The sequence below is a fragment of the Bos taurus genome, chromosome 3, assembly GCF_002263795.3.
Source record: "Bos taurus isolate L1 Dominette 01449 registration number 42190680 breed Hereford chromosome 3, ARS-UCD2.0, whole genome shotgun sequence".
In the NCBI taxonomy this organism is placed as follows: domain Eukaryota; kingdom Metazoa; phylum Chordata; class Mammalia; order Artiodactyla; family Bovidae; genus Bos; species Bos taurus.
In genome coordinates this window covers 8,471,582-8,489,374 of record NC_037330.1, presented here as the reverse complement: position 1 = coordinate 8,489,374, position 17,793 = coordinate 8,471,582, and the positions used below count along the sequence as shown (strand labels likewise).

The 17,793-nt window shown below is 45.1% G+C and overlaps 1 protein-coding gene and 1 pseudogene across 3 annotated transcripts in view; one reads left to right on the top strand and one right to left on the bottom strand.

Annotated features, from left to right (window-relative positions):
• Positions 1-396: 396 nt before the first annotated feature.
• Positions 397-17,793, bottom strand: part of F11R (F11 receptor) — a 46,189-nt gene continuing 28,792 nt past the window's right edge. For all 3 annotated transcript variants that reach the window (XM_059881545.1, XM_059881548.1, NM_174095.5), the window contains 9 exon segments: positions 4,708-4,776; positions 4,450-4,557; positions 4,087-4,233; positions 3,585-3,787; positions 3,120-3,222; positions 2,875-2,982; positions 2,643-2,655; positions 2,278-2,326; positions 397-2,137 (listed from right to left, as the gene is read on the bottom strand). In XM_059881545.1, coding sequence (XP_059737528.1) covers positions 2,102-2,137; positions 2,278-2,326; positions 2,643-2,655; positions 2,875-2,982; positions 3,120-3,222; positions 3,585-3,787; positions 4,087-4,233; positions 4,450-4,557; positions 4,708-4,776 — 836 coding nt within the window. In that variant the 3' untranslated portion in view covers positions 397-2,101.
• Positions 13,904-14,266, top strand: LOC107132057 (small ribosomal subunit protein uS10-like; annotated as a pseudogene).

Here is a 17,793-nt window from a genome sequence, read left to right as displayed (position 1 = left end):
AGGTTGGGTCCATGTCTAAAACACGAATCTCTACAGAATCACCCTGTTCTCCAACACCAAGTCTCCTTTTAATATAGATTATATTCATTTGAAACATTACCATTCAAGTACAGTCTAATGGTAAGTGAAAATGAAGTGGCTCAGTCATGTCTGACTCTTTGCAACCCCATGGACTATAGCCTGCCAGGCTCCTCCATCTGTGGGATTTTCCAAGCAAGAATACTGGAGTGGGTTGCCATTTCCTTTTCCAATGGTAAGTTAAACTGAAATCTAACCACCAGATACTGTAGAAGGATATCCCTGATCTCTTAAAGACTACAGGGAAGATAAGTGAATGTCAAAGTCACTCTGGGAGTTCCAATTCTTTAAAGCTAGAACTTCAGAATTTAAACAAACTCAATGTGAAAAATAAACATTTATTACAAAAATTAGTTTTAACATTCTAAAATGAAAGCAGATGAGGTGTTTTCCAACTCAAAGGGGCTGTTGTTAGCTGGAGAAGTAAATTCCAAGGCTGGTAATTACTGACTCATACTCCTCAAGTGACCTAGGGAGTGAGGAACCATTTGCTCCAGACTTGCAAGAGCAATGATTCACCTCTGCCTCCCTGTGCCCTTTGCTCCGTTTACTCCTTCCCACCCTGTCTCCCAACCAGGAAGCTGAAACATACTTTGATATTTTCATTCTTACTGAACCGTTTCACAATCTCTACTTTCATTGCCTAATTAGATTTTATTTCCATCTGGAAAGCTTATTTTTTATTGGTGCATAACAATATGATTTGTTTTTTGTTTTTCCTCCTGGACCCTGGATGAAAAGAAAACTCAGTTCTGGGAGGGACTGTTAGTCAGATAAGGGTGCAGAATATGGTGAAATGGTGCTCAGTATCCTCCACAAAATTAGCAGAATCAATCCTAGAAGATCCCTTATTTGCCCTCTTGCTAGTTAATAAATAGACTACTGGGTAAAGGGAGAAATAGATTCAAGGGCAAAGAAGGGTCCAGATGGGATGAGGGAAGCAGGGCCCGGCGTGCCTAGCCCACTCACTCCTGCTCTCACTTACGCCTATCCTCTAAATAAAGTAGTAGTACTACTTTAAACTACTAGTAAAGAAGTGGTTCTCCAAAGGATTTGAGAAATCCTGCCTCAGGCCCTGGAGCAGCTTTTCCTGTAGCCTCTGGGAAGTGTACTAGCGCATCTGGGTTGGCAGAGGTGGGAGGGTGGTCTTCTTTCACTGGGTGAGTCAGATCAAGTAGAACCTGGAGCACAGCATCACTTCAGCCAGGTGCTCGCCTCCTACCGCAAGAGGACTCTGGAACACTAGATTTCAACATAGGGCCAAGACCACACACACACACGCACACACACACTCACACGCTCAGCAGAACTGACTGCTACACAAATTTCCATAACCCTGCAGACATATCTTAAAAGGGCAGGTCGAGTTTTTCCAACCAAGAGAAGGGTGATAGCTTGAGCTACCCACTCCAGCTTTCTTATCTGCAGATCAGCGTCTTGTTTTCCCTACAGACACAGTTGTCAGTCTGCTTGTGTTCGGGAAGAGGATGATGCAGGAGGATCCCAGTGGCACTTCCCATGGAAGACAGAAGAAAGTGGCCTGCAGAGGTGGCAGAAACTCGACACCGTTTCCAAACAACCATTCCAGCTGCTCCAGTCTCCAGCCCCCACTCTAGAACAGCTGCACCAGGCCTCAGCACGGCAGGAAGGAGTCAAGAAGCCAGACTCCAGATTCCTATCTGAAAACCACTACATGCAGGGGGCAGTGAGTACCCCACTGCTCTTGTGGTCTACTTGTGGTCAGCAGGCATCAGTCAGGACTTCTCTCTGATCCCTTGTAGGGCTGGGACAAGAAGGTTTGAAACAAGTCCCAGGCCACTCAGCAGTGGTGGGAAAGGAAGGGAGGCAGGAAGGTGCACATTGCTGAAATTATTATAAAACACAACCTAAGATAAAAGTGGGGGCCCCTGAGGGGGCTCGAAGACACATAAGGCATCCTGTGAAACTACAGGCATCAGGGGCCAGAGTCTGGTAGCACCTGAGTAAGGCAAGCACTGAGGACAGGAGAGAAGCTGGACCAGGGTCACACCAAGAATGACGAGGTCTGTCTGAACTCCCCCTGGAAAAATAAAACATCCAAGTCAGCTCTCGTCAGTCTTCTCTAGCTGCTAGATAATCCCCAGAATACATGTGAACATGGGCTGGAAACCCCCAACCCCAGCCAGGGGGCCCTCCCCATCCCAGGGCAGGCATACTCACGTCACTTCGAGCATTGGGCTGGCTGTAAATTACCTTCTTATTGGAGGTCCTAAAGACAAGCCAGAAGATGGAGACACTCAGCATCCCCCCTCGCCTCCGCCGTCCCTCTCCTTAACCTCTGCTCATTAACGTTAGAGGTCAGGACTGAGAACTTCACGGGCGCGTGGAGCTCTCGGTAGGCAGGTTTGGGTGGAGGGAGAAAGGACAAACACAGGACCGCAGTGGACCATGGTAGGAATCCAGATGTTCTCCCTACCAGGCTGGTCGCCTCCCCTCCAACCTCTTCCCCTGGGCACATTTCAGCTTCAAACCATTCACAAATACGTTCTCAACCTCAGAGAGCCCCTGGACAGCAGCTCACTCACCCTTTCTTTGCTCCTGAAAGACAAGAAATGGGACCATGAGTGTCAGCAGAGTAGAAGACAGCATGGCACCGGAAGATGGGGAACCCAGTGTGTGGCCCTGAAACACGGGTGAGCCATGCTTCCCGGGAGGTAACCCAGCACACAAAGGCTCAGTACCAGGTCGGCACTCAGGTGGCACTCAAGAATCAGGCCCCGAAGCAGGGAGGATCCACCGTTGAGAGCAAATACTCACTGTCAAAGTAGCCTCGGCTATAGGCGAACCAGATGCCAAAAATCAAGGCTCCCAGGAGAATGAGTGTTACAAAGACAGCTGCCACGATGCCCCCAACATTGAGCTCCACTGTGGGATACAAGGGAGAGGTCAGGCGCCTGAATACGCCTTCACGGCACTGACAGCACCACCAAAGCCAGGACGGAAAGCAGACCCCAATCCGCACCCCAGGTCTGAGCGCAAGCCCCAGCCACACCCTCACTCACCAGCATCCATGTGCACGGTGTCTGACTTCACGGGGGATGCATAGCCATTCTGTGCCTGACAGGTGAAATCTCCAGTGTCAGAGGCCGACACGGGATCAAAGATCTAGCGGGCAGAAAACGAATTGGCTTCCTGCTTGAAGAAGCCACTTACCTCTCTTTTATGTCTCCTGACCCTCATGCCAAAGTTACCTTGCCGCTTGCTTTTTCCCCACCTTCAGAGCTTGTATAACCCTGCACCCCATCACATACACCTTTTACCCCAACCCCACCTGCACTGCCTGCAGTGCAGGAGACCAAGGTTTGATCCCTGGGTCGGGAAGATCCCCTGGAGAGGGAAATGGCAATCCACTCCACTATTCTTGCCTGGAGAATTCCATGGACAAAGGAGCCTGGCAGGCTACAGTCCATGGGGTGACGAAGAGTCCGTCATGACTGAACAACTAACACACACACACACATCCCTACCAACTCCCCTGTCTTCTGGTTCAGGGTGTAGGAAGAGTTGCTGAAGGCACGGTTGCTCTTGGGTTCCAGAGGCATCTCTACTCCATCCTTGAACCACTTGTATTCAGATGGCGGGGAGCCATCTCTCTCTGAGCAGGTCAGCACAGCTCGGGTTCCAATGGTAACAGAGGAGGGGACGTTGATTGTAGGCTTGGATGGAGGCACTGGAGAGGGAGAGAAGGTACTGGTCACAGGGGTGGGAGGGCTGCCTGCAGGCACAGTAGCAGGCACCCCCCATCTATCAGCTCTAGCCCTCTGTCCTTACTGTGCCCTTAGTTTCCCCCTAACCAGGCGCTTGTCACTCTCTGGCAGCACCAGGACTCTGAATACTCTCCTCCCTGCCCCACCTGCAACCTGCCATGAGCATGCTCACTCTCAGTGAGCTCTGAAGCTTAGCCGAGTCTGCTAAGGGTTTAGGGAAGCAACCGACTGCAAACCCACACAGAAGACCTGCGGCACGTACCGAGCACGATGAGCTGGACGGTGACCTCCCCGTAGGTATTGCCGCCCTCATCAGAGACCATACAAGTATACATCCCCGTGTCTTTCCGGGTCACAGAATGGAAGGTGATGCCAGTATCCGAGAAGGTCACTCGGTTCTCATAGGAAGCTGCCAGGGGAGAGGAAGCAGGGGCAGAGTGAGCTGGAGGGCTGAGAGAAGCTGATGACGGCAGCACCCAAGGCACAGGGGCTCTCTTCCTCCCACCAGCAAGGGCGATGGGAAGGCCCTGGAGACTTGAGCCCCAAGGTGCCCCCCTCCCCTGGAATCCAAGCACAACCAATCCCTCTACAAATAGGCAGTCAGCAAGGAGATGGAGCGACTCACCAGTGATTTTGTTGTTATAGCAAACGAGACCTCTGATATCACCATGGGTAAACTTCCACTCCACACGTGGCGAGGAGAAGCCCGAGTAGGAGCAGGACAGCTTGGCAGCTGCAGGCAGAATCCAGGTGAGTTGGAGGAAGGAGCAGCAGTAAATGGACCCAAAGCACCACGTGGGTTGGATATTCCCCAAAGGTCTGCCCCTGCTCGCCTCCCTCTCACCCCAGCCCCCACCATCCCCCACAGCGCCTCCCAACTCACGGTTATTCTCAGGAACTCTGACTACCGGTTCATAGGTTTGCACCGCACCCCTGCCCAATGCCAGGGAGCCTGAGAAGAAGAGAGGTAGGTCCATCAGGAGTGGACAGAGAAATGCCATGGAGAGGGAAGAGCAGTCCCAGCTGATGGAGCATCTGGAGCCGGGACCCTCTGTGCTGAGATCTCAAGGTCAAGGGATTCAAGAGATCCAAACTCCTCTCAGATTTCACACCCTCTCACCATCTTCTTCAAATGTTTTTTGCTAAACTGCAGGCCAATACTTGTTTAATCAATGGAAATAAAACATTTATTTCTAAGGCAATGTCCTTCATTAAAAAAAAAAAAAATTTCCCTCTGTGACTATCAATAATCTAATTAGTTCCTACCAGTCCAAGAACAGCTTCCCAAATGACATTTCATGGTTTCAGAGAAAGCGTCTCAGTAAATAATTGTTGTCACTCGTCAGACAATCCTGGCAGGAAGCCAGAAAGCTGGAGGCAAAGACGGGAAAGAAAGGAAGAGGCAGTAATAGGGTAATAATACTCGCCATTTTGAGGGCATTTTGTGCTTTTTAAGGTGTTTTCACATACATTACTTCGTTTGATCCTTGAAACAAGAAAGACAGATCAGCAGGACAAGTATCATCCCAGTTTTACACAAGGAATTAAAGTAAAGAAACGTTTCTATGATCACACAGCTGGTTCTGGACCAGAACTGGGCTCAGATCACCTCAATAGAATCTCAATCACTGGGTTGGGAAGATCCCCTGGAGAAGGAAATGGCAACCCACTCCAGTATTATTCCTTGGAAAATCCCACAGTCAGAGGACCCTGGTGGGCTACTGTCCATAGGGTTGCAAAGTCGGACACGACTGAGCAACTTCACTTTCACTTCTGCCCAAAGGAAAAGGGAAAGAAAAGGTGGTGTGTGTGATGGGGTTGAGAGAGGAGGTGAGAGACAGGCTAATTAAATAACATGGTGGGAGAGAGGCAGCAGGTTCACAGGAGGGGCCGACACTCCAAAACAAGCGCCAGCACAGGACTCTGGGATGGTGATACAGTCAGCAGCCTGCACTTGCAGAGTTACTCGCAATTATGCTTTCCAAGCCCAAACTGACGAAAGATGCTTTAGTCAAAATCCTGTCTTTCTTAGATAAATGCAAGCACATCTGTTCAATGCAAGTATATTTTTCCTTTATTAAATTACTCATATAACTGAGCATGCAAAAGTAGGAAATCAAGAGATACCTGGAGTAACAGGCAAGTTTGCCTTGGAGTACAAAATGAAGCAGGGCAAGGGCTAATAGAGTTTTGCCAAGAGAACACACTGGTTTTAAGCAAACACCCTCTTCCAATAACACAAGAGAGGAGTCTACACATGGATATCACCAGATGGTCAATATCGAAATCAGATTGATTATATTATTTGCAGCCAAGGATGGAGAAGCTCTATACAGTCAGCAAAAACAAGACTGGGAGCTGACTGTGGCTCAGATCATGAACTCCTTATTGTCAAATTCAGACTTAAATTGAAGAAAGTAGGGAAAACCACTAAACCATTCAGGTATGACCTAAATCAAACCCTTTATGATTATACAGTGAAAATGACAAATAGATTCAAAAGATTAGATCTGATAGACAGAGTGCCTGAAGAAGTATGGATGGAGGTTCACAACATTGTACAGGAGGCAGGGATCAAGACCATCCCCAAGAAAAAGAAATGCAAGAAAGCAAAATGGTTGTCTGAGGAGGCCTTACAAATAGCTGAGAAAAGAAGAGAAGCTAAAGGCAAAGGAGAAAAGGAAAGATATACCCATTTGAATGCAGAGTTCCAAAGAATAGCAAGAAGAGATAAGAAAGCCTTCCTCAGTGATCAATGCAAAGATATAGAGGAAAACAATAGAATGGGAAAGACTAGAGATCTCTTCAAGAAAATTACAGATACCAAGGGAACATGTCATACAAAGATGGGCACAATAAAGGACAGAAATGGTATGGACCTAACAGAAGCAGGAGACATTAAGAAGAGGTGGCAAGAATACACAGAAGAACTATGCAAAAAAGATCTTCCTGACTCAGATAACCACAATGGTGTTATCACACCACAATGGTGTGATCACTCACCTAGAGCCAGACATCCTGGAATGTGAAGTCAAGTGGGCCTTAGGAAACATCACTAGGAACAAAGCTAGTGGAGGTGATGGAATTCCAGTTGAGCTATTTCAAATCCTAAAAGATGATGCTGTGAAAGTGCTGCACTCAACATGCCAGCAAGTTTGGAAAACTCAGCAGCAGCCACAGGACTGGAAAAGGTCAGTTTTCATCCCAATCCCAAAGAAAGGCAATGCCAAAGAATGCTCAAACTACTGCACAATTGCACTCATCTCACACACTAGTGAAGTAATGCTCAAAATTCTCCAAGCCAGGCTTCAACAGTACATGAACCGTGAACTTCCAGATGTTCAAGCTGAATTTAGAAAAGGTAGAGGAACCAGAGATAAAATTGCCAACATCCGTTGAATCATTGAAAAAGCAAGAGAGTTCCAGAAAAACATCTACTTCTGCTTTATCGACTATGCCAAAGCCTTTGACTCTGTGGATCACAATAAACTGGAAAATTCTTAAAGAGATGGGACTACCAGACCACCTGACCTACCTCCTAAGAAATCTGTATGCAGGTCAGGAAGCAACAGTTAGATCCAGACATGGAATAACAGACTGGTTCCAAATTGGGAAAGAAGTACTTCAAGGCTCTATATTGTCACCCTGCTTATTTAGCTTATATGCAGAGTATATCACAAGAAATGCCGGGCTGGTTGAAGCATAAGCTGAAACCAAGATTGCTGGGAGAAATATCAATAACCTCAGATATGCAGATGACACCACCTTTATGGCAGAAAGCAAAGAAGAAGGCTTAAAATTCAACATTCAGAAAATTTAGATCATGGCATCTGGTCCCATCACCTCATGGCAAATAGATGGGGAAACAGTGTCAGACTTTATTTTGGGGGGCTCCAAAGTCACTGCAGATGGTGACTGCAGCCATGGAATTAAAAGACACTTGCTCCTTGGAAGAAAAGCTAGGACCAACCTAGATAGCTTATTAAGAAACAGAGACATTACTTTGCCAACAAAGTCCGTCTAGTCAAACCTATGGTTTTTCCAGTAGTCATGTATAGATGTGAGAGTTGGATCTTAAAAGAAAGCTGAGTGCTTGAAGAATTGATTCTTTTGAACTGTGGTGTTGGAGTAGACTCTTGAGAATCCCTTGGACTGCAAGGAGATCCAACCAGTCAATCCTAAAGGAATCAGTCCTGAATATTCATTGGAAGGACTGATGCTGATCTTGAGAATCCCTTGAACTGCAAGGAGATCCAACCAGTCAATCCTAAAGGAATCAGTCCTGAATATTCATTGGAAGGACTGATGCTGAAGCTGAAACTCCAATACTTTGGCCACCTGATGCGAAGAACAGACTCATTGGAAAAGACCCTGATGCTGAGAAAGATTGAAGGCAAGGGGAGAAGGGGATGACAGAGGATGAGATGGTTGGATGGCATCACTGACTCGATGGACATGAGTTTGAGGAAGCTCCAGGAGTTGGTGACGGACAGGGAGGCTAGCATGCTGCAGTCCATGGAGCTGCAGAGAGTCGGACACAACTGAGCAACTGAACTGAACTGATTACTGAATATAGTCTCTTGACCCCTGAGGCTCCCTTTTCTCATCTGAAACATGAAGGGTTTGAACTAGATATTCTGTGAAATCCTCTAGGTTCTTTTTCTTGTTTCTTTCTCTTTTTTTTATAATAAATTTATTTATATTTGGTTGTGCTGGGTCTTTGTTGCTGCATGCGGATTTCTCTAATTGCTATGGCTTGGGGCCATCCTTCATTGTGCAGTGCACAGGTTCTGGTTACAGTGGCTTCTCTTGACGTGCAGCACAGACTCTAGAGCACAGGCTCAGTAGGTGGGGCACACGGGCTCAGTTGCTCCACCATATTTGGAATCTTTCCAGATCAGGGATCAAATCCATGTCCCCTCTCTTGGCAGGAAGATTCTTATCCATTATACCACCAAGAAAGTCCCTCTTTCTTTCTTTCTTTCTTTTCTGGCTTAAACAGTTAGAGAGGATTTTTATGTAATTTACTTCAATTTGATACAACCACACTGAATTAGCCAGGCTAAGTATTCTCTCTCCCATTTTATACATGAAAAAATTGAATGTCTAAAAGGGTAAGTGGAAGATCCCAGTTTTTATAGCTAGGAAATGACAGAGCTCTGATTAGCATACAGGTTACTCCTATCCCTGCTTTCCTCCCTTATTATACCATATTTTATACATCATGCTGCTTTTCAGAAAAGCCACTGGTTTAACGGAGGCAGTGCTTCCCAGGTAGCTCAGTGGTAAAGAATCTGCCTGCCAATGCAGAAGACACGGGTTTGATCCCAGGGTTAAGAAGAGCCTCTCAAGGAGGCAAATACTGGAGTGGCAACCCACTCCAGTATTCTAGCCTAGGAAATCGCATGGACAGAGGAGCCTGGAGGGCTACAGTCCGTGGGGTCTCAAAGAGTCAGACACAACTGAGCACACATGCCGTAATGGAAGGAAACTATGTACTAAAATATGATTCTTTTAAAAGTCAGGTCCATTTTATCTCTAAATCACTTCTAATCATATTATTTTGTGTCTGTATATTTGGCACTACATTTCAAAGTCAAATCTATAATCAACTGTAACAACAGACACAGAAATTAAAGCAAATAACCTTCACTAAATTGAAATCTGAGGACATGGAAGTTCTCTGACTCAGCTCTCATCAAGGATGCTGATCATGAAATGTTTTGATTTTTTGCCCAAGTCAACTTTCTCTGCTTTGATGATGGGAATTTGGGGTTTTTTTTTTTTAAGATTCTCAAATTTTACAATTTGCTACCTGTGATGTGCACTGAGATACTCAAAACCAGATCTCTCTTCAGGAATGCAAGACTCGTCCTGGTTGCTGGACTACTCCCAGAAGAAAGCCTGCTGCTGTCATCCCTCTCTTAGGGCAACCAGAACACTCGCCCAGGGGCATGCCTCCTACCAGGCAGAACAGGGTCAGGGTACCAGCATCCGATGCCTGATCGAGAGGAGGTAGGGAGTTAGGATTCTGGACTTTCACTGCTGTAGCCTGGATTCAATACATGAGTGGGGAACTGAGATCCAGCCAGTCCTGTGGCCAAAAATAGAGAGGGAGAACCAGCAAGAACTGACTTTTGGGGACCTCCCTGGTGGTCCAGTGGTTAAGACACTGTGCTTCCAATGCAGGGGAAGCGGGTTCAATCCCTGGTCAGGGAACTAAGATGGCACATGCCATGTGATAAAAAAAACAAGTGGGGTGTGGGGAGGACATATAAAGCCCCAGCTCTGTGTCCTACCTCCCTGGGACAACAATGAAGGGCTCTTCCTGCTTCAACATTCCCGGTGCAGAAGGCTGAGGCCTTGTTGGGACTACAGTGCAGCTCAACTTCTCCCTCTGCCCAATCCGGCTTCCTTTCCATAGGTGTGCATGCCAGGAGCACTCCCTCATAAATGTCCTAGGACAGTAATTGACATCTCAGAGTCGGCTTCCCAAGAAGCCAAACCTATGACACCACCCAAATAAAGAACAGCTTCTAATTAAGCTAAAAACTAGCCCTTGAAATAAAAGGCCACCTAAAAGAAGACAGATAAATAAACCACAGCATATGAATTTGATGATTATTTCTGCCTTACTTCTAACTTTAACCAAAGTTCTTTTTTGAGTCCTCTCAGGTCATCAGATCTAGAGCGTGCTCAGGAATGACACCACCACATAGATTCACAAACACACTGGACAACAGGCATCTTCCCCTTCTCATGAAATCTGACCGCTACTACCTAGTCCAGGCTTCTCTTCTCTTATTTAAAATACAGGGCCCTTTACCTCATGGCCTTCCCACCCTCCTCTGATGCAGGCACTGCTGATGACTTCCCCATGACCTGACTGCAATGCTCAGAGTTCTACTGTGACTGCGTATTGCACCATGAGTCAAGTCCTTCCTTCCTAGTGACTGCAGGACACCCCAGTCATCCTGATTCATGGTCCCCTTCTCATTCCAGAACAAGCCTCTGGAACCAGCCTGCCTGCATTCAAATCCCAGCTCTGTTACTTACAATTTGTGTGACCTGGGCAAGCCACTTTGAACCTCAGTTTGCCCATTTGTAAAATAGGGATAATAACAGTTTCGATATCAAAGGGCTGTTGTTAAGAGTTAAACAAGTTACTACAAATAAAGGGCTTATAAAAGTGTCTGACCAACAGGAAGCACCCAGTAGGTATGATGCCTTATTATCATTATCATCTGCCCATAGGTCCTTCTGTACACACTTCTTTTTCTGACTTCAAAGTAAGGCATATAAGTAAATGTAAACACTTCTGAAAAAATGCTTACATTCCAGCCCACCAAACCATATCCTCTATCACTGTGACGTAGCCTTAGAAAGACTGACTCTTTTCTAGAACCACCATGTATAGACCAGCAGAGTTGAGGGCTTTCCCTCATCACATCCCAGCTACGTCACAACATCCACGATTTCCACACCCATTCTCCTCATCTATTTTATATTTTCCCTTACCGCATCACGACCTCCCTTTTGCATTTAACCTTGGATCTATATTTGGCATACTGTATGTGTGTTAGTCGCTCAGTCATGCCAACTCTTTGTGACCCCATGGACTATGGCCTGCCAGGCTTCTCTGACCGTGGAATTTTCCAGGCAAGAATATTGGAGTTAGTAGCCATTCCCTTCTCCAGGGGATCTTCCCAACCCAGGGATCAAATCTGGGTCTCCCACATTGCAGGCAGATTCGTTACCATCTGAGTATACTTGGCATAACGTACATACATACAAATATCCTACTATTGATAATTAACATGGTAAACCAAAACAGAAGAAAATTTCATCTTTTCCATTGTGATGTTTAATTTACCCTTAAGTTCACAACAAGAAAAGTTACAGAGTCAAAGGTATCAATAGATTTTTGGTGCCTTCCTGTACAGAAGACCCTCACTTAATCTTGCACCCTTCTCTGGTTACAATTTTTTCCTCCCTTCTTCTCTAAACTTCTTAAAGAAGTAGTCTACACATACTGTTTGCAACCCAACATACGTGTTCACTGCTCAGCCTACTTCAGTACATCTTTGGCTCTCAACCTGAAATTAAAATTGCTTTTACTAAGGGCACCAATCATTGTATTCCTCAATTTTAAGATACCCTGATTATAAGATAAAACACTGATTTAGTAAAAACTTCTTGGGGGGAAATTAAATATATACAATAGACTTATATTGGCTGTAAGTCACATCCCAATTTCTAAAACATTAAGATAGCCTTAGAATTAAAATATCCAGTATTCGCTTTTTCAGTTACCATCTGTGCTCTTGGTAAGATGTTTGATCTTGCTGACTACTCCACTTTTAAGTCATCACCATCTTTCCTTCATTCTAGTCAATCAAGCACTAAGCACTACAATGTCATCTCCCAAATCTACCCAAATTTTTTAGCACCATCACCATCTGTTGTTCGTTGTTCAGCCACTAAGTTGTGTTCTGACTCTGCAATTCCACTGACGGCAGTACGCCAGGCTTCCCTGTCCTTCACTATCTCTTGGAGTTTGCTCAAACTCATGTCCATTGAGTTGATAATGCCATCAAATCATCTTTCGCTCTGTAGCCCCCTTCTCCTTTTGCCCTCAATCTTTCGCAGCATCAGGGTCTTTTCCAATGAGTCTGCTCTTCATATCAGGTGGCAAAGTATTGGAGCTTCAGCTTCAGCCCCAGTCCTTCCAATGAATATTCAGGACTGATTTCCTTTAGGATTGACTGGTTTGATCTTGCAATCCAAGGGACGCTCAAGAATCTTCTCCAGCACCAAAACTCAAAATCATCACCTGGAGAATTGCATTTAGTCTTTCAGTTGTTTTCTCTGCCTTGTTTAATCTTGGCCCACTCGCATCCATCCTCCACCCCACTGATGGAGAAAGAGTTAACATTTATTGAGCACACACTATATGCCAGGCACTGCTATGAGCACATTACAGGGACTACCATTTAATCCCTACAACAACCTTAGGAGTTGGATGATACTGTTATTATCATCTCTTTTCTACATGGGGAAACTGAGGCCCAGAGCTACAGATTCAAACCAGAGCAGTCCAGTTCCAGAGACTGGGCTACACTATACAGCCTTCTGGAAAGTCCAGATCTCACACTTGCTTCAAGCTTCCAGTGATTCCACATTGCCTGTAAGATAAAATCCAAATTTTTCAGCCAGGCAATAGTTCTAGCAAAACCCAACCTGGTGATAAGTTTATCATCTTCATCACCCTCTCTACTCTTGCAATTTACCCCCCAGCAATACAAAACTACTTAAAATTCCCAGCAAAGAGTCTCACAACCTCTGTTTTGCTCATGCTATTCCGGCCATGCGGAATACCCTTTCCCCTCTTTCTTCATCTGGCCAGCAGATATTCATCCACATTATTTTCTGGAAAATGACTTGGCCCACTCCCAATCCTTCCTCCATCTCCTTCCTAGGCTTGCACTACACCACGCAAAACACTGTCAAAGCACTTCCCATATTATAATGACATCATCTATGTGCCTGCAGGTCTCCCCTATCAAGCAGTAAACTCCCAAAGGAGCAGGAACTATGTTAATCTATCATTCTTTCTCATCACTTAGCATAAGTACAAATTAGTACAAATTGACACGGAACAACACAGAACCTTAACAAATCAGGTCAGAGCAAATCATTCACTATAACGTCTACTTGTTAAGATAAGACCATTTTTCAAATTGACAGATGAGGCACACCCCCACCCCCAAAAAAAAACTTGATTCAAAACACTAGCTTTAAAGCTGTAGGTATCTGCCTGCACAATGGTAGACGCTGGTTTCCCGCATGCAGAAGTGTGCAGAGCCAAAAGTGGAAGAAGTGTCAGAAGGTTTTCTAATGCAAGGTCTAAAATGTGGGGAAATGGACAAAAGATGTGAATCCATTTAAAACACCCCCAGCTCTTTGAGGAAAACTCAGCTGCTGCTGCAGCAGAGCCTGGAGTTACCTGCTCCAGCTCCCTGACTCACTGCTTGCTCTCGCCAAGGAACTAGCCTGCAGGAAGCCCCACAGCCACAGTCATGGCTTTTGAAGATACAGAAAGACTCCTGTGGAGCCAGAGCTGACAATTCATAGGATTAGAATCACCCTCACCAGCTGCAACGTGAAGTCTTTGGAGAAGGTATGTACTGACCTGATCAGAGGCCCAAAGGGAAAGAATCTCAAAGTGTAAGGACAGGTTCGGATGCCTACCAAAACCCTGAGAATAACTACAGGGAAAACTCCTTGTAGTGAAAGTTCTAATATTTGAGACTGATTCCAGATGAGGATCCATACACAACTCAATGACCTGCACAGTCCTGAGATTGCCAAGCAGATCTCTTCCATGAATACGGAGCTAAGAGTCAAGGCTGAAATCACCATTGCAGAAGCTTAAATTAACATTTTTCTAAATACTGACAACCAGTTGTTAAACAAAAAAACCTATTTCTTTCATGATCACAAGAGCAACCCAAGTAAGCCCAAGCCCAAGTCATCTGAGGAGACACCTGGCTAGATCATTGCTCTTTCTGCCAAATCTTCAAAATGGTTTCTGGGGTTTAAGGATTGAATTGTATTCCCTCAAAATTCATATATGAAAGCCCTAACTTCAGAAAGTAACTGTATTTGGAGACAAGCCCTTTAAGGATGATATAATTGTTAAAATGAGGCCCTTAGGACATGCCCTAATCCAATCTGATTGGTGGTGTTCTACAAAGAGACACTAAGCAAGCTCATGCCATAGAGGGAATGACCAGGTGAAGAGACAGCAAGAGCATGGCCACTGTAAGCCAAAGAGAGGTTTCAGAGGGAGCCATCCCTACCAGCACCGTGATCTTGGAGTTCTGGGCTCCAGAACTGTGAGAAAATAAATTAGTGTTGTTCAAGCTACCTAGTCTTTGGTATTTTGTTATGGCGTCCCAAGCAGACCAATACAAAGGTTCAAACTGGACATCAGCAATGGCATTCTGGTTGAACCCCCAGTCACTATAGCCTTGACTCAAGTATGCATGATGACATGAACAGTGAAAGAATCAACATGCTGCACAGCAAAGGAAACCACCAACAAAAGGAAAAGGTGGGTCTTGCCTACAGTGTAAGACTCACGCTTCTAAGACAGGAGGTAAGGGTTTGATCCCTGGTCCAGGAACTAAGATCCCACATACCACACAGCATGCCCAAGTAAATAAATAAAATTTAAATTTGTTTAAAAAAAAAAAAGCTAAAAACGCAACCTAGAGAATGGGATAAAATATTTGCAACTCACTTAACTGATAAAGGATTAATACCTAAAATGTATAAAGAATGCATACAAATCATAGTTAAAAAAAAAACAAACCACACCTAACCAATCTATTTTAAAAACTGTCAGAGGATCTGCATAGACATTTTTCCAAGGAAGACTGACATACAGATGGCCAACAGGTACATGAAAAGATGCTCAACATCATTAATTATCAGGGAATGTAAATCAAAACCATAATGAGATAACACCTCACACTTGTTAGAATGGCTATTATCAAAAAAGACAAGAAACAGATTTTCTGGTGGTCCAGTAGTCAGAGATCTTTGCTTCCACTGCAGGGGGCATGGGTTTGATTCCTGATCAAAGAACTAAGATTCCACAAGCTCCCCAAACCCAGAAAAGACAAGAGACAACGAATGCTGGTGAAGACACAGAGAAAAGAGAACCCTTGTGCAAACCTCATGTTGGTGGGACTGTAAATTGATACAGCCACGATAGAAAACAGTATGGGGTTCTTCAAAACGTAAAATGTGGAAGTATCATATGATCTGGGGCTCTCTCTACCCAGGTGGCAAAGAAGAGTCCGCCTGCAGGAGATGCAGGAGAAGCAAGAGATGCAGCTTTGATCCCTCAGTTGGGAAGATCCCCTGGAGTAGGAAACGGCAACCCACTCCAGTTGTTCTTGCTTAAGAATCCATGGACAGAAGAGCCTGATGGGCTACAGTCCACAGGGTCGCAAGAATCAGACATGACTTAGCGACTAACAACAAACCTAAGGAGAAAACAAGATGCAAGTTACCTTCCTGACAGTTGTTTTCCTCTCAGTCTCTGCCCCCAATTCCTGCCCGGTCCTGCAAAGACTCAAAGGCTAAGGATCCCTTACCCTCCACACAACTCTGAGCTGGAATCCAGGCTCCCGCACTCACAGACCTCGTGTGAGTCTCAACGGCACTTGCTTCCAGTACAGACATCCCCTTTTTCCCTTCACACTGGGGCCAGCAGAGTTAGCTGAGGCTTCAGCGCACACAGAATACACGATGGAATATCACTGAGTCATTACAAAGAACGAAATCTTGCCATTTGTGACAACAGGGATGGACTTTAAGGGCATTATGTGAAGTGAATTAAATCAATCAGAGAAAGTCCAAATACCATATGATGTTACTTATATATGGGATCAGAAACAAACAAAAAAACTCCAAGCTCACAGACACAGAAAACAGATTGGGTGCTTGCCAGAGGCAAGGAGAGAGTGGGGGGCAAAAATGAGTGAAGAGGATCAAAAGGTACTAACTTTCAGTTAGAAAATAACTAAGTCATGGGGATATGATGCGCAACACGGTAACTATAGTGAATAATGCTGTACTGCATATTTAGAAGTTGCTAAGATATACAGATGACACCACCCTTATGGCAGAAAGTGAAGAGGAACTAAAAAGCCTCCTGATGAAAGTGAAAGTGGAGAGTGAAAAAGTTGGCTTAAAGCTCAACATTCAGAAAACTAAGATCATGGCATCTGGTCCCATCACTTCATAGGAAATAGATGGGGAAACAGTGTCAGACTTTATTTTTGGGGGCTCCAAAATCACTGCAGATGGGGACTGCAGCCAGGAAATTAAAAGACGCTTACTCCTTGGAAGAAAAGTTATGACCAACTGAGATAGCATATTCAAAAGCAGAGACATTACTTCGCCAACAAAAGTTCGTCTAGTCAAGGCTATGGTTTTTCCTGTGGTCATGTATGGATGCGAGAGTCAGACTGTGAAGAAAGCTGAACGCAGAATTGATGCTTTTGAACTGTGGTGTTGGAGAAGACTCTTGAGAGTCCCTTGGACTGCAAGGAGATCCAACCAGTCCACTCTGAAGGAGATCAGCCCTGGGATTTCTTTGGAAGGAATGATGCTAAAGCTGAAACTCCAGTACTTTGGCCACCTCATGTGAAGAGTTGACTCATTGGAAAAAGACTCTGAAGCTGGGAGGGACTGGGGGCAGGAGGAGAAGGGGACAACAGAGGATGAGATGGCTGGATGGCATCACTGACTCGATGGATGTGAGTCTCAGTGAACTCCTGGAGTTGGTGATGGACAGGAGGCCTGGCGTGCTGCGATTCATGGGGTCGCAAAGAGTCGGACATGACTGAGCGACTGAACTGAACTGAATAGAGTAAATCTTAAAAATTCTATCACAAGGAAAAAATATTCCATAACTATATATGATGACAGATGTACATTTATTGTGGTGATCATTCTTCAATAAATATAATTGTTATATTATTATTTTGTACATCTGAAACTAAAATGTTGTATGCAAAATATACCTCCATAAAATAATTTTTTTAAAAAACCAACAGAAATTTTTTTTGGAAGGGACCCTAGGGACCCTCTGTCCCATCCTTTTCTAAATATATAATTTTGTTGACTTTTGACTGTGCTGGGTCTTCATTGCTGCACAAGCTGTTTTCTAGTCTCGGTGGGCAGGGGCCACTTTGCGGAGCACAGGCTGGAGGGCTCAGGCTCAGCAGCTGTGGCCCCTGGGCTTAGCTGCCCCACAGCATGTAGGATCTTCCCAGACCAGGGGTCAAAGCTGGGTCTCCTGAACTGCCAGGTGGATTCTTTACTACTGAGTCACCAGGGAAGCCCAACAAAGCTAAACAAGACCTCTGCAAGGTTTGTCCTCTGAAAGGTT